The sequence below is a fragment of the Rhea americana genome, unplaced genomic scaffold (assembly GCF_003343005.1).
Source record: "Rhea americana isolate MKP2758 unplaced genomic scaffold, rheAme1 scaffold_19, whole genome shotgun sequence".
In the NCBI taxonomy this organism is placed as follows: Eukaryota; Metazoa; Chordata; class Aves; order Rheiformes; family Rheidae; genus Rhea; species Rhea americana.
In genome coordinates this window covers 4,501,932-4,527,909 of record NW_028186038.1, presented here as the reverse complement: position 1 = coordinate 4,527,909, position 25,978 = coordinate 4,501,932, and the positions used below count along the sequence as shown (strand labels likewise).

The 25,978-nt window shown below is 38.3% G+C and overlaps 1 protein-coding gene across 3 annotated transcripts in view; it reads right to left on the bottom strand.

The window, feature by feature from the left end:
- Positions 1-15,738: 15,738 nt before the first annotated feature.
- The window catches only part of EFCC1 (EF-hand and coiled-coil domain containing 1), a 61,803-nt gene continuing 51,563 nt past the window's right edge, over positions 15,739-25,978 (bottom strand). For 2 of the 3 annotated variants that reach the window (XM_085302418.1, XM_085302416.1), the window contains 2 exons: positions 24,183-24,252; positions 15,739-22,625 (listed from right to left, as the gene is read on the bottom strand). In XM_085302418.1, coding sequence (XP_085158544.1) covers positions 22,492-22,625; positions 24,183-24,252 — 204 coding nt within the window. In that variant the 3' untranslated portion in view covers positions 15,739-22,491. The remainder of the gene's footprint in view (positions 22,626-24,182; positions 24,253-25,978) is intronic. The other variant, XM_085302417.1, reaches the window with a different exon arrangement.

The window sequence follows — 25,978 nt, the reverse complement described above, 5'->3', positions numbered from 1 at the left end:
AATTTAGGAAAAAAAAAAAAGAGAACAGGCAAAGAGGTAATAACTCACTATCCTTGCAATTAAGAAAAAAAGTTGCAAGTTAAAGCTAAATGTGCTCATAAAATGCATGAACTGCCTAGATGACACTCAGGGAGAATATGCCCTTTTTTATATATAGAAAGTTTTAATGAATTATAGTAATTCATTCCTGTCAATGACATACTCTTGACCTATCAAGACAGAGGTCTTCTCCAGAACCATTTCATTTTCCTGTGCTTAAAGAGCTTGCCACAATCTTGCCAATTTTTGTCAATAGATGGCAAAAGTGTTTTTTGTTTATGTTCTATCGTCTGGATTAAATCTGTCCTTTCGTACTTTCAAATGAGTTGGTGACAACAATCTAACCAAAACATTTCTTTATAATTGGATGTGAGTCACTGGAAATTCATGAATTATGCAAATATGTGAATAAACAGAAAAGAAACAAAAAAAGAAGATAGATCATGAAATCCATTCACACATCAAGGGATATTGCCTGCAGAAAAGAATTAAAGAAGTTCTATGGCTTCTCTCACATTAGGAGTTATTATAGCCCCCAGGACCAAAATATTCCTGCTCTCTACTGCACCCTAGAGAGCTAGCCTATTAAAGCTTCCTTGATATTTAGACATAAGAGGACACTGAAGTTCATCCTGTGGTATTCTACTTACTGTACTGTTGTTTTCTAGTCTATATTTACTGTGGTTTGCCAGATTTAATTTTTTTCATGTGCTAAACCAAATTCTGATTTGATTCCACTTCCCTCGGAAGATTTCTACACAGGCAGATAACTCTTCTGATGTAGGAAATTCTTCTCCTAAATTGTCCTAGATGCATTTTATCAAATAATTCTTTCTTGTCCTGCTCATTCTGATAAAGAATCTCTCTCCTTGCTGTTTTCACTGTAAGGTAGTTACTGCATTGTTCTCAGCTATTACTTATCTTTCCACTAGGTGTCATTCAAGTAGTTTTTCTTGTTAAATGTTGAGCATACAGTATCTGTATCAACCTTCATATGTAACTTATAAATTCGAACTAATTGAAAGATCGAAATATTCTTTTAGAGTGTTACTTTTTTACAGCTTCCAAGATAAAATACAAAAGATATACAAAATGTGGGTATTAAGTAATTTATATAAATCAGATAGCTGATCACATTCTTACTTTATGAAAGTCTCAGGGCCTTGAGCTTCTTAATGAAAATAAATACTCATAGAGGATTTGGATTCAGACTGTCCTCAGGAGAGTATTACTATCATTTATACTATGTTGTAACAATGATAATGTACCTGGGAAAGGTTGTGGAGAAAGAACCTCTAAGGGTCTCATCTTTGAAAGACATGCCATAAAGGCGGTATTTCCCACTGTAAAGCAGCTAGGCAGTTCTCTGCAATCTCAGTTCAGATCAACTCTCAACATTTACCTGGAAATCCGGTAATCCTGCCAGCAGTCATTATATTCAATGTTCATGTGTTTCACTAGCTGAATGCCATGTTGCCACCTTGACTGGAGATGCTGGGTTGGTGAAATAGGGTCAACTGTGCTCCACCTTACTTGCATTGTTGAATTAAATATTTTGCTCTCATTAAAACCAGTTAGCTTCTAGCTCTTTATCCACAGTTAATGTTATTCGAAATACAAATACAGTGTTTCGGTCAAACTATTACAACACAAGGCTGCATCTATGTCAGCATTTTAGTAAGCATCATAATTTAATTAGGATCGTGGTTGAGCTTTTGGAGCACATCTCATGGTCTTCCCTGTTTACCATGGATGCTTTTTGGATGAAACTAAACCATAATGTTCACTCCAAAAATGCACCTGACTTCTTGCCCCATTAGCAAAAAACCTGGTATTTTGTGCTTAAAGAATTAGAAGCGTAAAGACAGGGAATTGAACTTCACTGTCACATGGAACATGTGTTCTTGGAAAGATCAATTAGAAATTAATTACCGCCTGATGTAAAACACTATATTGGAAAAGTCAGAGTGATGAGTTTTCCATATTAATTCATTGTAGAATTTAAGTTGCTGTGATTGGTTTTTATATTGCCCTTTATAAAGCTATGACTTCATGTTTTTTGAAATAAATAATAAACTCTGGATACATCTTCAGTGATGAGTTTGTTTTCCAGATGTGAAGAGTTTCAATCTAATTACTCCTTCCACATGGATGCTGTATTTACATACTTTTTTTTGTTGCTAAAATTTGCAAGTGTGCCCTATTCTTCTTCGTGCCACAATGAACTGTGGAAGATTCTGTCTAGCCTTCTGGTCTCACAGGGAGAACCACAGAAACTCACTGCAGAGCTAATACAATTCTGCTGACTTCAAGCTACATCTGTACTGTGGAGTGGATGGATTGTCAGGAATGCACACTCCAGTTAACGCAGGTAGAAGACGTTGCAAAAATCACAGTTTTCACGTGGCTGGTAAGATAGTTGTGAACAATGATCTCAAAAAGTGTCTGTGTTGTCAGAGTCTGGGAATTTATACCCCATATAGTCTGATATCTCCAATCTTAGGGAAGAGAGGAAATCAGATTTTTTTTCCTACAGGAGTGTCTTTATGTTTGCATTAGAGAACTGAGTTTAAATTTTAAATACCTGTTCTCTATAACACGTGTTGTTAAAGAACTCTGTATTGGCTCAGAACTGTTTTCAGTTTTTGCGTGCTTTAAATACAACGTCATGAAATTATCTTTGTACAGTTTAATTATCTTTCCATTCACGGGGAACCATACACACATGCACACACAATTTTGAAAGTGCTGAGAGCGTTCACTGTCAATTCCAGGAATATTCACAGCTCTTTTTTAAATGAGATTGGGATATGTTGGGTATAATTATTGTAGTTTGCTTTAATATGTTAGGTAACATGATTTTGTTGATTTCAATTTTCCACAGTTCTTGAATAACATCCCAAAATGACATGATTTGCAATTTAAAGCAGTATGTTGGTTCTTAATTTAAATTTTTTTATGGGCTTGATGTTTTGAGCCATTAAAGTTCGTATTTTGTGAGTTCTGCTCATAGACATTTGGACTAGAAATATTATTAATGAAAACTGAGATTCACCTCTGATCACATGACTCCAAGTGTTAGATTCTGAAGGAAGACTTTTATGGAGTGAGACTTGTGAGAAAATCACAAGAGCTGAAAATGCTGCTGCCCTAATCCTCTTATTTCCTGTCACTGAATCCTAATATACTAATAATATGGAGAGTCAGTATTATCAAACTGGCAGATTAATTAATGATACAGTCCTAATACTACTTTGCATATAGCAAGGCATAAGTAAGCAGTGTTACTCTGAGCATCATTAAAAGATGTTGCAGATCTCTTCCTGCATAATYTGACTCCTTCTTTGCCCTCTATTGCTCCTTCTAGCTCAGCGTTGATGATTATACTTTAGTGAAACTTCCTATATTTAATAGAGCTGGTTGGAGGTTAATTCATTTCCACATTAGTTTTGATGAATCTTGCTAGTTTGATGCTGTCCTGCAATGATATTTGCTGTGTCATTCTCTCTGCATGGACAGACGCAGAACACCCACCAGTAATATCAGCCTCTAATGGGAAAAAAACGGGAGCTTGRCACTAGAGAAAGCTGGCTGTCTCCCTTGGTCAGCAGCTCGCCCTGAGTACACTGCTGAGATCACTAGGCACTGCCTTCTCACCCTGGCTGGCTGCCTTCTGCARTCTAGCTGCAGCAGCTTCATTTGCACCAGCTGAAGAACATTGTTCAGGTTTTATATCTACAGAAAATCCATCTACTTTTTATTTCCCTTTTATTCTTTTAAAATCAGGAATCTTCCATGAGTTTTTCTTAAATACTGATTTTGGAGGTTTCAAATAAAAGAATGAAGAAAGAAAAACACATGGGCTTTCTCTACCTTTTTGCCTTTTTCTCTTCCCTTTTCTCTTCCTAGGCCTTTTCCCTTTTTGGTGAATGGGTGAAAAGGCTGTATTCCCTGTGGGATAAGAAAAACGTGAATCTGCTAATCTCCAGAGTTCCAAAATTGCTTTTTTTTTTCTTTTTTTTTTTTCCTGCCAGGTCAAGCAGGGTCATCAAAACCCTGTGTTAGAAAGTACTTGTTCAAGAAGCTTCTTATGTTGGCTGTGATGAATGGTGGGAATAAAAGAGCATACAGAGCAGTCAGCAATTTCACTCAGGGCAGAGTTCCTAGCAGATATAAATTGAACGTCTGAGAGAGGAAGCACTGACACCAATTCTCGGTTCAGTGAGGACTGAGATTTTCTCAGCCTTGAGGATACTTGGTATAACTAATAAACAGTGCAGATGTCACCTTATTTTTAGGCTTTTAGTTATTTCTAAGGAAGTCTGTAAACTGAAATTCAGTAGCTGCCTTTTTGCTCAGTCAGCACATAAACTGATGTCTTGAAGAGGTTGAAACCATCTCTGACTCTGAACAAATGTTCTTGAGATTCATCTTTGACAGGTTTTAAAGGTCTCACTGGGGTGTTGGCATGGTGTGAATTTTCATAAGTTTAGGGTTGCTAACAGCATTTTTCATTTACATGAAAAAGCCCCAAGAGTGGAATGCTTTCAAAAATAAGCACTGGATGAAAAGTCTGAATTCTTCTTCAAACAGTATAAAAATAGCATCAAGGACATTGCACAACCACTGCAGCAGATCAGGTGAGTGTGTAAAACTGCCGGCATGATCTGACTGAGGCAAAGGCTTATGTTGTTGTCTTTGGGAATGTAAGAAGGGAGAACTCACAGATAAATAGCTGACATTACATTCCTTACAACTTTGAAAGACAGTTAGCTGTGTAGATATAGTATGATGTTCAACACATGCCAAAAGCCAAGGAGTCATTCTAGCTCCATTTAAGGCCTTAAGTGATTTTAAATGTGTTGAAAATAAACTCAAAAAAAAAAAAAAAAAAAAATCTCCTCTAGAAGTGTAGTGTGGGTGCATACTACATGGGTCTTGCTTGCTGCTGGCCCTGCTCAGAAACAGATACTCCTGATGAACTCCATATGTGGAAACATGTTACAATAACAGTATGTTTCCTCTGCATTAAGCCAAACATATTTGATAAAGCTGAACAAGAAAAAGGCATCTTTTTCCAAAATGATATCTACACCTGGGAGTAGTTTCATCGTATGAATCAGAGCAAGTTATCTTTGGTTAACAGGGGAGAGAAAGAAAGGCAAAGAGCTTGTATTTCTAAAGTGATTCTTTCTGAGAGCCTTTCTTTCTGGCTACTCCAGCTTTTCAATTCAGTACTTTGCTGTTATTAGAATAGATGTATGTTTTACACCAGCTAATTTTTCCCTTTCATCCTGCCATCTGTTCAACCTATCATTATTTTCAGTTGAGACATATGCGGTATGCAAATTTGTCTCGCAGGCCTTGTGCTGTTGGGAGAGGATGCACAGTTTGCATTGATTAATGACCTGGTTCAGCACTGCTTTTGTTAGGACAGGCAGTTTGTCAGTATCTAGTTTCATTCTTTTAGGCATTCATTCTGGGGTATGTGTGTGTGTGCRTGTATGCATGTGTATAAGTTGTCCAGAAAACTCAGTCAAAATTTAGAGCCCTGTTAATGTCTCTTCGTAGCAGTACACTATAAGAACACAGCTAAATCTTACTCACCGAAGATGCACTGAACATACTGGTGTATGTGAACCCCAGTGTATCACAGCTTTAGATTTGGTATTTTGTATGTGGTAGTTTGCCTTAAAAACTTCTGCTTGGCCAGACTTTAAGCTAAAAAAGCCATCTGTTGTTATTTTCACATTAAAGTTAAGTGGGCAAAATAAACATGCTATTGAGTGAGCTCTCTCTAATACAACTTTAACAGTATAAACTATATTCATGTTTGAGAACTTTTTAAATAGAAGCCAAAGATTGACTCTCATCTTTGAAATATTCCTATTTTTGCAAAATTTAGCTAACCCAAGCTGAGGCAGTTTACTCTGCAGAGTAAGGCAATGATAGGGACTAAAAGACGTAATTGATAATACAGATTACTGGAGCTGCTAGAGTCTCTAAATGTATTGTCTAAATTGATTTGGTGAAAGTTGGCTTTTGCTGACAAAATTGCACAGAGGGGCAACTGCGGAGGTGTTGTGGGAACTAATCTTCAGAGTAGCTAATAATGATGATGATGATGCCAAATCTTGGAATTACTTTAAATAAAGAGGCAGGAAAGAAGGAATTCTCTATAATGTTTTAGAGCCTGTATTCTGTTTCTCTCCTCATGTGGAATGGGTTTATTGGCTTAGCTAGTACTAGCACTTGAATGACCTGATAGCTGTAATACCTTGAAGAACTGGTGAAACTAACAGAACATGTCCTGTCTGCTTCCTGTAGGAAAATAAAATCAGATAATGGCAGATGAGTGTTTGTTCTTTTCTACAACCTTTGGATTTCTAGATTATTATTTGTAATATGCTTCAACAAAGAGGTACTTTTATTGGCATTAATACGCTGACATTCTCCTCCTCAAGAAAGGAATTCAGAAGACTTTTTTTCAAATAAACTACTTGTTTTCATACCACCATTTTTCATAGATAAAATGAAAAATTGCTAACAATATTCCTAATTTTTAGGAACTGCTAAATGACCACACTGAAATCAAGGCCTTCTTAAGCTGTCTCTGSATAAGTATGTAATGCTAGTTACTACATAATATTAATTGCATTTCCTTTGGTTAGAAAGACAAGCTAAAGATATTAGTTCACTTTTACTAGTCCTGTGAAAAAATTCTTAGGTTGATTTTAAATTAGGGCTGTCTTATTCTTTTCCTGTATGGTAACACATCAGACAATGTACAACTTTATTAGATCTTTTATATTGAAGTTTTTAAGTTCATTAAATGAGCTGATGGTGTATATTCTTACAGGGAGATGAAAGTACAAAGGCTGCATTTAAATTATGGTGACTTACCAAAGGAAAATACTAACAACAATAACCTCTTTTGAAGATTGCTTGCAGCACTTACTGTGTTTCTGTATGTTTAGTGGATTCTTGATAAGAAGAGAAATACACTAATACTATCTAAATAAATTACATTTCTATATGACTAGCTGTTTTCACGAGCATTTACCCTGGCTTAACACTTGTGCATAACCCGAAAGCAATAGGCAAGAGGAAACATTTGCCTGGCAAGTGTTAAGTAAGTGAAAGTTTAAAGTACTCAAAATATTTGAAATAATGGAAAGGTGATTTTAAGGATCTGAAAGAGTGTACATCAGAAAAATTGACTTGTATGTGGGGGAAAAAAAATCTTTTTGCAGAAAGTATTCCTGAGGTCTACAATAATTTGTATATGCGTAAAGACCCTTTAACAGTACATTTACAAAATATGATGGGCACTCCTGCACACAGTTTGTTTGGTAGATATAAAGCTTTTCATTCTACTTTGATATATGTCTCTTTTTAGTAGGTTATTTATATGTTATTACAAATAAGTTATCCTTCAGAATTCAAGAATGCCAGTAACTATCATTGCTAGTATTCTGTGAGTCAAATATACTCAAATTTTTCTGAAGAGTTAGTGTAGCTAGATTTCTAAAAGTAAATGTAATGTTAATGAAGGAGCAGGATACACAAAGTAGATAAAATACAGGTCTCATCAAAGTAGCTTTTTCCATTCTTCCCCTTCAGCTTTCCCAGCTCTGCCCTGAAAGATCCCCCACACCGCAGGATGAAAGGGGAGTGCGCTCTTCATTACCAAAGAATAGCTACAATGAACACAAGGAAACAACAGTGACTGGTAGTGTTTTTTGTGACAGAGGAAACTCATTTCAGATTAGGTCTTTTCTATGATAGCAGGTTGCATTGTTCCTATTTAAGATCTAATTTTAAACCACTATAATTAAACCAACGCAAAAGTCTGAATAGTGTTTCTTGTTCTGGGGACAAGAAGGGAAGATTGAGTGCAAATTGCTTATCTCAGATCTGTCTAAGATGCATCTAAACCAGCTCAAACAACTCTTATGCCTTATTCAAAATGCAGATCTGAACTAGTTTAACCCAAGAGATACACATAAATCAATAAAGTGAATACTCCATTAGTTAGGGCTTTCATCAAAGATATGGGAGAACTAGGTTTAATTCCTTGTATAACATGCAATTATTTATGCAAAATGGAGCAGCTCCTATAGGAGAGATTTAGTAAGAACCCAGCAGGTCAATAGTGCAGCAGAGAGAGAATTCATTGTGATAGGGGAGACCAAAGTTAAGTCCCTACTCTATTATATTCAATCTTCCACCTCCTGGGGGAGTACCATATCTGCTAGACTGTTGATTGTACTTCAGAGCTTGTGAAGCAACTTGTATCACCGCAGGACGTTTCAATTTAAATGCACTTTTTCTGACCAAAGTTCCCACTGGAAAATTCCTGGTCTGTTCTGTTTGAAAAGTTTGTCCTTCCTCCGGTTGCGTGAAGGGAGTGATCCCCTTTTCACTCTACCATCCTGAGGACTTCTGCTTAATGGGTCCTTGGGTCCTTGTCACACTCCGAAAGGAAGGGCTGTTAAATTCAGTGTCTTGACCAAACTCGTCAATGGTATTCTTTTTATTTTAATACGCTATATAGTTTCAAGAGTGTATGATAGTCTCTATTTCTCCTCTCAAATTATTATGTAGCATTACTGTTAATTAGCTACTCGTTTTTACCTTAAAAATGGGTAAACAGTGCTTGCTGTTATTCTTCCCCTATCTCACAGAAATACTGTTAGGCTTAATTATTTGTAAGACCCTTTGAGATCCTTTTGTTGCTGGCCAAGGTGCTGCAAAATTGCCAAGTACTTTTATTTTATGCTATTTGGCCCATTATGTTTCTCTTTTACTTACCTACAATATATGAAGTTGTTTAAAGGTCGCTCTGCTGGAATCGTTCTTTGCCACTGCATACAGCACATTGATTTTCCACATTCTGAGACTCCCTCCGCCTGCTGTGAGTTCTCAATTTCCATAGCGATGTGCTTAGCAATTGTTACCATGTGCAGGACTAATTTCACATTCTAGGTAGGGCGCGTTCAGTTTCCAGCCTCAATTTTTTTATAGTGTCAAGTCTATTCAAATTGTCAGGTCCATTATTTTCTGTTCTATTGTCTGATAATGTGGGAGTTGTTTTTTGTTTTGTTGGAACTTTCTGAAAGGAAAATGGATTTCGTCTCCTGTTGTTCAAGAWGGAGAATTTTTTTAATTGTAGACAAATGATGTTATTCTCACCCAAGCTGAGACAACTTAGGGTGTCCTAACTTCCCTCTGCCCTTAACTGGTTGGTGTCCTGAAAACCCCTGCATCGTGTTTGCAAACAACCTTGCTGCTGTTCTTGAGGCAGCTGGGACAGTCCCGTGTGCCTTGAGGATGCCAGTTAGATGGTGTGAGTACTGACAGACCTTGAATTCTTTGCTGTTGACCCCCAAGGTATTCGGAAGGATCAGTAAGTTCAGCAACTCAGCCGAAAGAAGCCATGGAAGCTTACTGTAGCACAGAGAGCTCCCTGAAGGAATTCTTGGGGGATTCCTCCCAGTGCTCTGCGTATGTATAATGTGAATACGACTTACTTTTCAGAATGCCACCTCTATTCAGCACTGGCCGAGCCATAAGTTTCGATATGTGCATAGCAAAATATGGCTTGGATGATCAGTGTAAAGAACAGCTCTTAATTTCAACAGACTTTTTTAGGCTACAAGCTACATCAGTTCACTTGGTGCCTCTGACCAGTATTGTTAAAATTCCAAGGCCCTTGGGATAATGTGACTGACCTGAYGGCAGCATACTACTGATTTTGACTATATGCATTAGCACCACCAATTCATTAAGAAAAGGCATACGCTTACTATCTTTATCTTGCATTGACTTTTCAAATGCAAACATCTTTGTTATGCTTCTGAAGTACTGTTTCTACATATGATGCGAGAAGAAATGCTACCTTACTCTTATGTATCCAGTATTTACTTCATCCAGAGAAATATGTGAATGTGGACTGGTAAATACAATCAAACATGGGGATTTCACTCAAAAGAAATCATTCCTTGTGTAATGTATTGCAGAGATAGTGTGAGTTTTATGAGCTCTAATGATGAATACCAAATGCACAGCACAAAGTTGAATGAAAAGGTTATTAAAAGCACCAAGCAGTGATAAAGCACTGCCACAGGTAAGAAACCTTGATCAGAGCATGTAAAGGCTGTTTATCGGGAAATATCCCTTACTTGTCTTCTGCCAGACAAAAAGCCTTTATGCTTACAAGACAAAAACTAAGGAAGTAGTAAATGCTGGGGACCTGAGACTGGGAAAGGGTGGAGTTGATTGAGTGGCTAAGAGCTGTAGATATGACTGAATAGGAATTAATCATTACATTATCATTGATGGGAAAAATAACCCTAGGCACCAGTACAAGCTGGGGGCTGACCTGCTGGAGAGCAGCTCTGCAGAGAAGGACCTGGGAGTCCTGGTGGACAACAAGCTGACCATGAGCCAGCAATGTGCCCTTGTGGCCAAGAAAGCCAATGGTATCCTGGGCTGCATTAGGAAGACTGTTGCCAGCAGGTCAAGGGAGGTGATCCTGCCCSTCTMCTCAGCCCTGGGRAGGCCTCATCTCGAGTCCTGTGTCCAGTTCTGGGCTCCCCAGTACAAGAGAGACATGGAGCTACTGGAGAGAGTCCAGCGTAGGGCTACGAGGATGATCAGAGGGCTGGAGCACCTGCCCTGTGAGGAACGGCTGTGAGAGCTGGGCCTGTTTAGCCTGGGGAAGAGAAGACTGAGGAGGGACCTTACCAATGTGTACAAGTACCTGAAGGGAAGGTGTCAGGGAGACTGGGACAAACTTTTCAGTTGTCCCATGTGACAGGACAAGAGGCAAGAAATTGAGGCACAGGAAGTTCCGCCTGAATGTGAGGGGGAATTTCTTCCCTGTGAGAGTGACAGAGCACTGGCACAGGTTGCCCAGAGAGGTTGTGGAGTCTCCTTCTCTGGAGATCTTCAAGGCCCACCTGGATGCAACGCTGTCTAACATGGTGTAGGTGACCCTGCTGAGCAGGGAGGTTGGACTAGATAATCTCCAGAGGTCCCTGCCAACCTTGCTGATTCTATGATTCTGTGATTCTATGGTTAAACAGAACAAATGTGAATGTGCAATATTCAGATTGTTTAAATGGCAATATTACTCTGTGTTTAATTGTAGTGGGCATGTGTGTAAATGTGGCCTATCAATTGCTAAGGGTATTTTCTGTGATATTCTTGGCTATGAAAAATTAAATTTTAATCTAAATGATTTGTTTATTATGTTTCGTTTTTCTTCCTGTAATTATGTAAAATGCTTCCAAATACCTTTTTTTGGGGGGTCTGCTCATCTCTCTCACACTGTAACATGGCTAGTAGGGCCGTAAATTGACTTGTCAGCATTCTAGTGCCAATAGCAGATTTAAGTTGTATTGGAATTTTTATGTGGTATTGGCTGGAGAAGGAGTGATAGTGAAGGAATAAAGGAAAATGTGACTTCTATTTGCTGTTTGCTTATGTGACCGTTTTTGAGCCAGTCAAAGGCTAAATTACAATTCCACTATCCTTCCAAGATCTCCAACTGTTTATTTTCAGCAGCAGTTAGGACCAGGTCTCCATAATGTTATCATTCAGTGACAGATGTAGCTTTAAAACTATTTATGGTGTTTATTCATCTGTGCAGGTATGATGTGAATCTGGAGTCTAACAAGGAATTTCCAAAGTTTTCCTACAAATTGCTGGACTTGATTATTTGCGTTTTTAGCAGTAGTAGTATGTAAGCTTGTTTGCTGATTTTTCTTCTAATTCTGTTCCTGCTAATAAGGAAGTGTCAAATGTCTTATAAAACTTGGAATGACTTGAGGAAGCCGTACTACTTTTTAGTTTTAAGCTATCTTTTCTGTGGAAAAAAAACATGTATATGAACAGAATAAGCAGAAGTTGCTGTTTTTCTGCATGGAAAAAAGAATTAAAACCCTCTAGCTTTTTGTATTGCCAAATCTTTTAATTTTAAAGACCACTAAATTCTAAAACAGGTTAAATTTCCCAATAACATTCTCTTTCCCTTTTTTTTTTTTTTTTTTTTTTTTTTCCCATCAGAAAATGAGATTCAATTGAGGCTGAACAGTTTTAAGTGCAAATGAACAGAGGTTTTGTCAAGGGTGGAATTTCTGGTAAGTCATGGACACAGATTTCCTGTTCTGGGGTATTTAGTGGCTATTCCACTATGAATCTGTTTTTCCTGCAGTGTATTTTCAGTAGTGCTGCCCTTATTCGTGGTGTAACTAATGAAAAATAATGGTGGTAGCGACCTTTGTCTCTTTATGTAAAAGACTCAGAATCACAGAGTTGGGGTTGGAAGGGACCTCTGGAGATCATCTGGTCTACCCCCCCACTCAAAGCAAGGTCAATTAGAGCTGGCCTATGTCCAGGTGGGTTTTGAATATCTCCAAAGACTCCACAGCCTCCTTGGGCAACCTCTTCCAGTATTTGAGCACCCTCATAGTGAAAAAGTTTTTTCTTATGTTTAAGTGAAATTTTCTGTATTTCTTTCCATGCCCTTTGCCTCTTGTCCTGTCACTGGACGCCACTGAGAAGATTCTAGCTCCATCTTCTTGACATCCTCCCTTCAGATGTTTATACACATTGATAAGATCCTCCCTGAGCCTTCTCTTCTCCAGGCTGAATAGTCCTGGCTCTCTCAGCCTCTCCTCATATGTCAAATGCTCCAGTCCCTTAATCATCTTTGTGRCCCATAGCTGGACCTGCTCCAGCAGTACTGGGGAGCTGAAGACCCAGCGCTCCAGGTCTGGCCTCACCAGTGCTGAGCTGAGGGAAAGAATCACCTCCCTCAACCTGCTGTCAGCACTTCTCCTAATGCAGCTCAGGATGCTGCTGGCCTTCATCTAGATTGAAGGAGACTGTAACTCAAGTCCCTCTTGATTCAAGGCAGGCATCTGAATTTCAGCTCCACCTTTCCCAGATGAGTACCCTGACTGCTGGTTTATTCAGATTGTTGACTGTGTGAAGGTGGGTGTTTTCTTGTTACTGTGTTGCAGGTTGTGTGCACTATTATCTGGGGAAGAAATGTGTATCTTTACATTCATCCCAGGTCCAGTCTAATGTTGAGTGAGTCTCTCAGTGGTCCATTGAATATTTAATCATTTATAATTAAGTGGATTGTTCAAATATTTGATTCGTTAGTCCTAGACATCTTTATAGCACAAACAAGCATGTTATTTACTTATATGGTTTATCAGTCAGTGATCTAACTATATCTACATTTATGTTTAATTATATTGAAGCACATTCCTCCTGATGAATTTTCACAGCCTTTTGCCAATATTAATCCAAATTCTACTAATATACCTTTGGAAACATTTCTCAGAAAAGGAACAAGCATGTACTTATTCTAACCATCATGAAGTTGGCTTTGTATTTTAGGCTTTTAAAATTACAGTGATAAAAAATACAGTGCTGCATTTGTGCATAACATTGAAATTGCTTAGACTTTGCAAAATTGTTCTTCAGCTTTGCTCAGTTCCATATCTGCTGACATCCTTGTCCATGTAGGAGATAAAATAAGAATAAAGAGACTTCTCCTTTTCCTTCTACATATTCTTGAGAGGTTTCTCTTGTACAATTCTTGTCAGCAGAATCTCCTTTTCTCTACTCTCAGTCTTGTCAATTATGTTCTATTTCAGAGTCTCAGACAGAATTTTTTTCCCCCTCTCTTCCTGTACTTCTTAATTACTGACTGTCTCTCTCAAGAGTTTTGGAATGACTTGTACGTACTTACAATAAAAAAAAAGTATAAATTGAGGTCATTCTACTATTTAGAACCAGCTGAGCCATAACACTATGACTTGCAACAACTTCCTTTTATGAAATAGTGGTTGTTGGATATACAGCTCTGCTTCTGTATTAGAAAAAGATTAGTTGGAAGAAAGAACAAATACCAGTAGCTATACATGCTCATTTTATTCTTCAGGATTTGAGGCTCTTTGAACTGAGGACTATGCTCTATGTGCAAGCTACGGATTCTGCAGCATAAACTCAAAATGAAATTCTAGACAGAATAACAATACATTGCTGTTAAAATCATCAGCATGGAAATAAAATTCCCTGATTAGTCAACATAATCTGAAAACTTTGCTTATCTTTCTTAATAGTTTCCTTTTCCAAAATCTATCCTCCTGAAGACAAAGGCTCTTTCACAGATTTGAATATCTTGATTCCATACTTTCAATAATTAGGTTAGAGTGTTCACTAACAGTTACTGTAAAAAATCACTTTCTTCCTCCAGCCTCAGTAATTCTTCAGTGCTCCTGAGCAGAAAAGAACCTGGTATGTGATTATTTCTTGTTCCTTATATCCTGAAATATTCCTATATTTCAGGATTTGAAATCCTTCCTGTCTGTTTTCTATCTCTACTCAATATATTGTTGTTCAGTTCAGTGGCACCTTAAATCTGATTTTATGACACAAATTCTTGGTTCTGTCAGTTTTATTTATATGTATCTCCAGCCAGATACATAAAAGCAGCTCCAACTGTGTTTCTCTTCTTTGTCAGTTCTACCCAGTGTTAGTGACGTTCTCCAAAGCATTAGTTTGACCCAAGCTGTCAAACAGCTTGAGTTACAAAATGGATGTGCAGGATCAGGCAGTCATTCTGTTCCCTTGCTGCAATCTAGAAGTGTAAAAGCAGAGTCTGAGGCAAGACCTCCTGCATAGTATATACATTTCTGTCCTTCGAATGGAGACAGCTTGTCATTTTATTTGTGATAAACAGGGTGTAATTACAGTAAATGTTAAGTTGGTTACTGCAAACTTCATTAAAAAGGAGTATGCTTTAATAGTGGAGTTGGTGGTAGGATGTTTTCTCTGCATAGTTCTGTAAAGGTGACCTAGATACGGTTTCCACAGCAGTAAGATGTGCTACAGGCTATTGATGAGCTCAGAGGAGGCTCCAGAAGGCTATTTAAAATGCAAGCACATTTGAGAGAGACTTTCAAAGGCCTCTCAAAACCTGGTGACATTTTGGGGAGACTGTCAGTCCTTTGGCAGATGAGCCAGTGGTGGTTCTCAGCCCAGGGCATGGCAGATGTTTGTTCATACACAACTAGCAGCTGTCCTGAATTCTCCTGGCATTCCTAGAGCGGATCTCTGAGGGCTAGTGCTGCGGTGCATAGACAGGAAGGAAGGCAGTACTACTGCATGTGCTGGACTTGACTGTGACTATACAATGAATTTTATTTCTCAGATTAGTTAAGAAAAAAAAAAAAAAAAAAAAAAAAAAAAAAAAAAAAAAAAAAAAACCTCCCATGGGTTGTATATTTTATATTCTCTTTTTAAAGTAGCATTTTTAAGTGTACGGTATGTTTAGATCAAGTTTCTTTTCCCTTTCCGTTCCCTTCCCTTTCTTCCCCTTTCCCCTCCCTTTCCCCCTGCCTTTCCCCCTCCCCTTCCCCTTCCCGTTTTCCTTCTGTCCCCTTCCCCTTCTCCGTCACCCTTCCCTTCCCCTTCCCTTTCCCCTTTCCCTTCCCCTTCCCTTTCCTCCTTCTATTCCCCTTCCCCCTCCCCTTTGCCTTCCCCTCCCCTTCCCCCTCTTATTCCCCTTCCCCCTCCTATTCCCCTTCTCCTTCCCCCTCCTATTCCCCTTGCCCTTCCTCCTCCCCTTTCCTTTCTTCTTTTTTCCCACTTTCAGAGATAGAAAATGCTTAAATGTTTCACAGTATACAGGACCTTTATTTTATCGGAGTCTTTTTTTTTTCCCTCCACTTGTAGTTACAACTAAAATCTGTGAGAAATAATGGATAAAACCAGAACAAGAAAACAATGAAACTTTCTTCAAGTACAGAAAATATCCATAACTATAATAGGACAAACATTGAGTTCTGATGACCTTTTTGTTTTGAAGCAAGGATGTGGGTGAAACCACTTCAATTCTAATAATTTTTCAGTGTCATCCTAGAGTCCTTGTTTACTCCTTGACAAAGATAAGTTATCTCATAGTTCTTTGAAGCAGAATTATAAAATAGTCATTTATATTGTATTTTATGTTGCACTCTCAGAAGTACTGTTCATACAACTGAGTAGCACCACAGCAAACACAGAGACCTCAGTGCAGCAGAGTAGCCGCTCGCCTCTGCTTGGAGCTGCCCAGCATGCTGAGATGTTGCTGCTGATCCCCTGAAATAAGTCTGTAGGGAAGATATGCAGGAACAGTGCTTATAGGCTTTATCTGGATTAGAATGTAAATATTTGGTATTATGAGATATGTAAAGCCTCACATATACTGAGCTCACTGAGTAAGGCATGATATTCTCTTAAATACCATGGCCAACGTTAGTTTGGTTAGCAGAAATTGTTGTTAGGTAGGACGAGAGTTGTACTGCTTTTTACTTGGTTATATACCTTGATCTGATTCCCTCTGCTGTTTCCCCACGAATCTCTCTGTGTAGTTCCTGCAGAGCTAGGCTTGTATAGACCCTCCTCCACGAACAACGGAGTCAGCACCTTATTGCAGCAGGCCAGGGCAGGGTATTGTGGTATGAGGCTGTGTTTGCAAAAAGCCAAGTGGTAGTAGATGGAAAGAACAGACCTGCGGTATTATAGATTTCCATTTCATGGCAAGCATAGAAGTTGGTAAGTATAATCCAGAAGAACTGACACATATAAGGTACTGTGGTAGTTGTAGGAGGGCCCTATAGATGCCAGAGTGTCTACACTAGCTTTATATTGGTGGCCCGTCCAGGGTGAAAAAGCAAGTGCGCTGCATAAAACACAGGGAGTTYTAGGCTTCGTGCTAAGGGGGAGCTCTTCTAAGAATCTGAAAAAAGTCAAGGGGGCAAAATCAACTTCAGCTGTTTTAGCATGCTCAGGCAATGCCAAACAAGTGCCTTTTTAAATCTCCAGGGATTTCCACAGCCATCAAGCCTGGCCTAGAGCAGTGGGTTACTTCACATGAGCTGCCAGTGGACACAGCAGGGGAGGGCAGCGCTCTGGCAGTATCAGCTCTAGTCTTGAGGTAAAGATGAGGAGTGCTGATGCTGTCTTCCTCCTTTTTGAGGAGAAGGTTGGGCTCCAAAAGGGCTGGTAGAGTCCTCAAGCAAATACATGCTCACTTGGACCAGTTGCCTGCAAAGGCCACGATTTAGAACCTAAAGGGCCACCAGACTGCTGTAACAGATAGTACCACAGGAAATGACTAGGGATGTTTCTGCTGGTGTATTTATTATAAAAGAGCCAGAAAAGCAGGACAGAAAAATGACAGGAATACTGAAAATCCAGGCGCCATGGAAGTAAAATGTAATTCAGGAAGTAAGGAGGATGTTCAATCAAACTTTGCACTAAGAAATGTGTTCTATTGTTTTTGTATTATGCAGAATTATATGTAAAATTATTAAGCAAGTAAGCTAATATAAATCTTAAAGGTTTTAGGGTCCTTAAACTCCATGAAATTGTAAATTTAAAAGAAACCTTTTAGCTGGTAATGCAATATGTCACGCATGCAGTGAATGTCTATTGTCATTCTCTCTTACCTAGGAGTTCTATTTTATGCATCACTATTTGAAAGTGTTCCTTTCTTTTTAACAGTAAGATGAAAGAATGAAATCTAAATTGTCTGGTTTTCATCATTAAAATGTACCATGTAATAGATTAATGGACTGGGAGGAGATTGAATTTCGGCAAATTCAGCAAACTTAAGCATACCAGTGCCAAGGACTTTTCTTCTTCCGGAAGTATCTGCCAAGTACATAACATGCAGGAGAGAAGTACAGAAGGTGAAAGAAATTACATGAACCTACAGGCAAAAAGTTGTAACAAGCAAAACTGGGAGAAGAGTGGCAGATTTCCTTGGGTATAGGAATGGAGTGACTAAAAAATGACCTTAGATTGACTGATAAGCACCAGAAGTGGAAATTTTTAGTGAGTATAAGAGAACAAAAAGGGAATATCACTACTGACTTCACAGGAAATAAATATGCACATGCTGTGTAAATCTCTTTTAACTATACTTTGTTAGACAGTGTTTAAAAGAAAGGGAAGAAGTACCCATTAACAAATGTTTTAAGATGAAGCTTGAATAGGGGCAATGGGAGGCCATGAGGGGCATAATAAATTGAATCAGTTTGTAGGAAAGGCTTGAGAAAGCATTCTGAAACATTCAACCTARTAACTCATGGCTGCCACACGGAAAGATCTCTGTTCTTGCATCATCTTCTCTTCTGCTTCCTTTACTGTATTTCCTATGGTAATAGGTGTGTGAAGTAGGTATCAGTCTTCTGCACCATTTTCAGCAGCACAAAATCCTAATGAGGAAAGTTAAACAGCCCATTTATACCCCAGAAGATGTGAACATCAAAAGGATACTTCATTCCTTGAGACTCACATGAGTGAGCATTAGAAGTGCTGAGAATGCTCCAGGCTGCTCCTTCGAGGGAAGACCAGATACCGGSGTTCAAGTATAGAAAAGGTGATGAAGAACAGCTTTTTCTCGGGGGTGAATTGTGTTAGGGAACCCCCAGCCGGCACAGCTGGGAGCAAACAACTGGCCTTTCTTTAAGACTGGAACTAACCTCTGAAAAAACATATTTCTACCAGAATTAGGAATGAGCCTGTTGGGAAGGGATAAAAGCATGGTAAAAGCCCAGAGTTCAGAGTGCCTCAAACCCAGCAGAAGTAAGTTGATTGATCCCTTTGTAGATGYCCATTGGCTTCTTAGACGAAAATTGAAGTAGTACAGTTCCCTTCTACAGACAAGTCTTGAGTAACCCGTGCTAGTTGGAAACTGTCCAGCAGGGCTGCGGCAGCAGAAAGGTTATAAGAAAATCTTCCTCAGGCAGCTACGCACATCATGACAGTATGAACTATGGGTGGTGCATAGTTGTAGATATTTGGTTTTATATTTAGGGAGTGCATTAGAATAAGAATTCATTAGAATGGATGTAATGCTGTGTAATGCTCTAATCTGGTCTCCTCTGGTGACATGTCACGTGCAGTCTTCCAAACTGTGTTTTCTAGTGCACAAGGAAGTGTTGGGAAGGCACACACTGATGGGGTTGCTCTAGTTAGAGAAGCTCCAGGTAGGCAGTGACACTTGTTTTGTTTATAGCTTTCACTCTCTTCATGATTTTCTTTCCTTACTGAGAAGTCAACATGCAAGCCAAAGGGCATTTATTACCATTTGGTAAATATAGAGCAAAATACAGTGTTGAAGAAATTTGAGATACTGGATTTGTAGTTGTACTTTAAATGGAAGGCTTCTGAGTGTGCATTGTTATCTTTTCAGGGTTTTTTTGTCATATAGGGAAAGAATTTTTTACAAGGTTCATTTAAACTTGATATATATTCCCTGCAACAGGAAGTACTAGTTTGTGCAAATCTAAGATCATGAATGTGCTGCAGGAGCAGTTGCACTCTCTGCACATTGCTGTGAGAAATGTGATAACTGGGGAGAGGAGGAGTTTGCTATGCAGTCAATGTGACTAATAACCATCCTGAATTATTGTTTGAAACAATGTGAATCTAACAGTGACTCTTGATCATATAATATTTGTTTGCTGTTTATCTAGGATGAATTCCCATACTCAAAAGAGCAAGACATTTGAACAAAGAGGTAGCTAAAATCAGCTGTGATCACATGACTCAAGGAGCTAGGTTTTTAAGAAAACCAAAACTTGTGTAACAGTGGGAGATTTTGAAAAGCTGGGTTTCCTTTCCAGGATTTAACCGCAGTCTCTTTTGAACATGTCCCAGATTGTAAATTGTGCTATTGAAGCCTACCTCTCTTGAGGCAGAACTAGAAATTTCTCACTTACTTACACTGATTTAAAATCACATATTTATATAAGTTCAGATGAAATATTTGTCAGCCTCAGCAGCACTGCTATCAGATTCAGTATAAAAGAAGGTAAAAGTATTTAAGAAAAAAATCAATTTTAAGCTCACAAAGAAACTTTTGAAGTACAATACTTTGGTCTGCCACAGATTTTCAGTAAGGATTTGACTAATGGCTGTTTCTTAATCTATCCTGAAGAGCAGAGTCTTCTTCTGAAAATACAGCAGGTCTAATTTACTCTATAATTAATTTCTCCAGAACATGCTGATATATCAAAAATCATTCTAACTTGTAGCCATTCMTTACAGAAATAGAAAATATTACAGTATTTGAACTTCATTCAACAAGATACAGTTTGGGTCCTTCCTATATAAGTCAACTGCTTTTTATGTATTCAAAAAAGCTTCCTTTAATCTCAACTGTTTGCTTCTTCCTCAACACCAGAAATAACCAATGTTTCCAGTGATATTTTTCACCTTCCAACTACAGCTCAACTGGTGCTTGGATAAGCTGTGCAGCACTCGGATTATACTGCTCCTCTCTCATTTTGTCAATAGCACATCAGCCTACTTAATAGTCTAGAACATTTCTATAAAGATAGTAGAAAGTGAAATAGAAATAGAGGAATAGAGCAAGTAACATTAATTCGTATTCTTAAAGAATATTGTAGTGCTTGAGGGAATTCAAAATCGGGTATATATTTGCATTGTAATCCTATTCCTGAAGTGTCTTTTCTGCCAAGTATACACATAGATCATGTATATTTAATGATTTACTGGCATTTTCTGTCTTTATACATATACCATRCTCTTAGGAAAGTCCAAGAGAACTGTACTGAATATGAGCTGATAATTGTTTTTGCTTGTATAGAAAATGAACCCAAACGGAGAATTAACTTCCCTTTTTTTGTAATTTTTACCTATTGCACATTTAGTATATAGTTTTCTTAGTATATTGCTTAGTATATACTAAGTATTAGTATATTGTACTTAAAATTAGTTAGTATTATATTTAGTATTAGTTTTTCGTATTTCTTACTTAGAGTGAATATTATACTATGTCTATCTGTCCTGTCTAAATTATTTTGATAAAAAACCTTCAATGAAAATATATATCTATATCTGATACGTATCTCTGTATAAACTTCCTCTGTTAAACTAGAAAAAATCCCAAGTAACACTATTGAACACACAGAATTTGACCCATTGTTTACAAAACAAGTTTTTCTCTAAAATGAAAGTATCTACTGCATGTTTTCACTAGCTTGTTTCAAAATGTTAAGTAATGTAGAGCGGTTCTGGATAGGAGGCATATGTGAGCTATACAGTGAATTATGCATATAAAGGAATAGAAATCTCCTCAATCCCCAAATTGCATTGTGGTATGAGCTTTTTTCCCTCTATGAAATCCATTTTCATGAAAAAAAATCGTATATACACAGTTCTGAATTGAATGGTCTTATTCCATTGCTGGTATTATCTCAGGCAAATCATTTCACATTTTTAGAAGAACTACAGTATGTATTTTCAATAACATAAATTCAACTGGGTATTTCAAGAACTGTGCTTTAATTTCTGTGTTTGACAGCTGAATGAAATAGTAAAGGCAACTTGGCAGCAACCTTTTTTTTTTTTTTTTTTACTTTTGCCCCTAGGGAGTTATTTTATTGCTGATTAAAATGGTATATGGCGCCCTGATTAGGCCCAGTATTTTACTTCCATTTGTCTGCAGATGGGGCTTATCTTTGTGTGTACAGTTGCACTGAGGGAAATTAAATGGAGAACAAGGGAGKGTACTGCACATGTCATTTGCTAATGTAGTGATGGCAGCTGTTGCAAAGTGAATTTTTCAATCTTTTCTTTTTCTGAGAGCCTGGAAACAAGATTGCTTTGTGCATTTTTCAAGCAGTTAGATGTAACTTTTAATGTAAAATCTAAGGCTATCATCAGTAAGAATGGTTGCAAATTTCTAAGGTGATTCTATAATTACCAATACAAAATTCAGTAGAACAGTAACATAAATCTAACTTCAGAGTTAAATAAGATCAATAGTTGTATTCACATATATAAACACATACAAACATACATTTTATACATAGTCTTTAACTTGCACTACTGGCCTATATTCATATGTGTATATTTATAATATAGTAATTTTGTCCCTTGTGCATTAAGAACACAGCTTACTTGCCAGTGGCTAGAAAGGCTGTCTTTTGCTTTTGAATAAAATGATTCAGTAATCACAAAAGAAAAAAATTGTTGCCAGCTAGTGTATAACCAGGGCTGTAAATCTAAATTGGCCAGGTCAGGGTAATTGGAATACTTCCTATTTGTGTAGCCAGTACAGTTACAGGGCCAAAATATAAGGCTGGTTAGGCGTCTATCAGAGGTGGGCATTGGTAAGCAATCTTCACTTCCTGCGAACGCTCGTTCAGATAAGGGCTGACCTTGGAGTTAGCTGAGGAATTGGCGCTCTTCCCAAAAGCAATGTAACTTTGATTTTATGCCTTAATTATTCTGCCGCTCTCCTCCATTACTGAGCTCCTTTGAGCTGGACAAAGCTTACTCGTTCGTCAGTTGTTTGAATGAGCAGTGGCTGTTTGATGAGCTGAGAGGAGCTGTTGTTGGCGCTGCTGCTTAGCACGAGATGACCAGTGGGTTAGACAACGACTGGCGGTTCTGCGCCTGCTCCAGGGGCTGGCTTTGTAAGAGYTCGCAGGCAGTCAGCTCATGGTAGAGAGTATCTAGGACTTCAAAAAGGTGGGCTTTTCCTTTTAAGAGAAAATCGCAAATGTTAGCATATCAACAAAGCCAGAAAATTGCAATTTAACAGTCATAACAAAAGCTCTTTTCTACATAGATGCTATTTCAGTAACTGACATAAAATTTATAAATTTTGAGGCCAAATAATCAATTCCTGTCCTCATAAAAATGCATGAGAGTGGAGCTGGGTTCAAGGACTGTTTCTCTACTGTTTCTCTTGCTTCATCCTCTGCTCATGAAGTCTTCAAATACAAAGCCTGTTTCATATCACCATAAAAAGTTGCTAATCCAATTATCCACTTAGTGTTCTCAAACAGAAAAAGAAATGTTTGATTACAAAGACTTAGGAAAGCTGCTTAAATCAAATCAAGTGCAGAGCCAGAAATGGAGAAGATGAGCAGTTTATGGCAATGGTGATGAAGAATGAACAGAGAGCGTCACAAGGTTATTTCATTAACTTACTGGTGTCAGTTATCCATTCTTGGAAGCTGAGCTGTGCTGCAGTTACAGCAGGAGATACTTTGCTTCAGCAGCATTACTTTGAGTCAGTGTTCCTGTGTAGGGTAAGTAGTAGTACCTTCTGGACACTTGGGTGCTGTGGATACTAATAGTCACCACTTTTCTGGTGTTCACCAAATCTATAGCTCAGATACGGTTTCCCTTTGTGTTGGTGTCCTGGAGCCAGAAAAAGCTGCAGCTTCTCCTGCTTCCCCTGCAGCCACTTGGGAAGAGCACAGCTTAGGTCTGGACTGCCTGCACACTGAATTGCTGCACACTAGCAACAGTGAGCCTTTGGAAGAGGAAAACCCGGAATGGTTTTTGTATTATTCTCCCCGAAACTCTGTTATTAATAGTCTCCAAAAATCAATCCCTCAGGCCACATCTAGACTTTTATTATCTTGCTTTTGACCACTGTGCCTATTAAAAGCGCCTACAAGCCATGTTCTTAGGCTTGGTACAGCATGTTCATTTCTTCAGYGTAAGTACAAATGTTCTGCTAATAGGAACAAAGTAATCAAATGTAAACCTCCAGGCTTTGATCCCTGTATGGTTCCTACAAAGGCAACTCTGGCACAACAGACCATTGTCAAGGGAGAGGATTTTGCAAGTTTAGTTTTTCGTAAGAGGAACATGAGAGGTTGTGCAGGTGTGATCCAGTTTATTTACAGAAATGTGCTGTTTTTCTTTGTATAACTTGTTTGTGTTGCAGGAGAGGAATGAAGCATGCTGATAAATTGGTGCCTTACGTACTCAGGGTTATGTTTTCCTCTTTTTTTGTATTGATAAATTCCTACAGACATTAGTGGAATACTGAACGATTCCCCTAAGGCCAAATTCTAATTTAAATTTGGCTTTAAAAAAATGGATGTTTTCCTGTTTCTGAGGTGTCACAGAGTAGAAAGCATCAATTTCTAAAGGTAATCTTGCCTGGTACTTCTTTCCTTCACCCTGACCACCAGGAGTTGAAATACTATTTTTCCTACTCGATTGTTCGTTATCTAATGTTTTTTGCAAAAGGACACTTTTCATACTCCTTGGTCTTTATACATAATTTACTTTCTTACCATTTTGGGGGTCACGGCAGGATTCCAAAGTGCTCAGCAAGATTTTCCCCAGGGCTCGCTTAGATATGTTCTTCAAAAAACAAGATAATATTATGACACAATTATGTCCTTCACCAGCTTAAATATATGCAATAAAATCTATGCACAGTGTATTTCCATTTGAGAATTAAAAGAAACTGAATGGTGATAACATGAGACCTGATACTGGCTTTATTTTCAACGATTTTATCATAGATACTAGTCAAATGAGGGCAGCTTGTGGAGGGTCTAATTTCCTTAACATGGCTCTAGAAAGAGAAACTGCAGTTATTCAGTTCAAAATACAGAGTTTTCCAGAGCTTGTGCCTACACAAATCTAGACAGTAAGGAACGCAAGCAGGGTACGCACAGTACAAGCTTGTTCAGGCCTGCAAAGCCTATGTTGAAAGGTGAATAGGAAATTTTTTTGATGTTATATTAGAATAAAACTTCCCAAACCCACTTGTTTCAAGAATCATYGGCAAGCATTTTAGGTATACAGAAATCAGAAGAGGTTTTTGTATGTGTCATATGGCAGGGCCACTATTAGTTATATATTGAGATGGATTAAATATTAGCCAAAGTGAGAGAACTRTATGAACTATTTAGGATTTACATGACCTGTTTTAGTAGCAGTTTTATTTTAGAAATCTTTTGGGATGTTACATAATGTATCTGGAAAACAARCTCTCTTAATTTGTTATCTAGACACTAAGGCATGCTTTCTGGGAGATGGTCTTGCAGTCAGTTTAATTAGTGCTTACAGCCTCTATCTCTGCAGGGACAGGCTGTTCTTGTTAAAACTTCAAGAAGTGAAAATAGATGGAGGCTATTCTGGAAGAAAGACTAGGTACCCTGCCAGCAACTCAGATCGTCCTGACTTTGCTTACTGATGCTAGTCACCCACCTTGTGCATGTCTGCCCCAGTGGGGACTGGGGCATAGTGGATAGAAGCTTTTGGTGGGCTGGGATTATATGTGGCCTTTGTAACATGGTGGGAAGTTCCAGCAGTCCTGGCAGAGTGCACATTTGGGCCATTGCTTTGTATAAGATACTGATGCAAGTGAGATGCTGGGGGTATTCACGACTTGAAAACAAATACACTGGGGAAGTGACTTAAACTACAGTTACTGATGAATAAGATGTCTTTTGTCTGAAGTATATCCCATTGGGGATTTAGGAGATCCTTGTTTAAACTCTACTAGAAATGCTGTAAATTACTTAATTATAATGACAGTGTTCTCTGTACTGGTGCTATGGAAGTTAGAAGCACACTGTGGCATGTTTCCAGCAAGGCTCAGCATTAAGTACTTCATGCTGCGTACTGTTATCACTCAGGTGTGGCACACTGTATGATGGATCGTCTCCTAAGTGGGAATAATTTTCAATAGTACAAGTTTCAATAGTGACAAGTGAATGATATGTTGAAGTCTTGACACAAAAGGTTATTACGCTTGTTGCCAGTCACAGTCTCTACTAGTTTAATTCTTCGCTGGATAGTTATTGATGCATGTAACAAGCAGTGTCAGACTTGGGATATGAAAGTAGAATTTCTGTGTCAAGTGCTAAAGTAAGTTACCAAATTATGAGATATTGCACTCATTCCCTAGAGTCAGCGGTGGAACAGGAGCATACTTCAAACACAATAAAGTGATCATCCAAGGAAGTGTTCTCATCTGACGCAGATTAGGCAAGAGCTTTGCTGAAAATTGAGGAGCACCCTGAGTTGTTACTGAAGAAATTAACTCCTGACAGTACAGCTTGGCTCCCCACATACT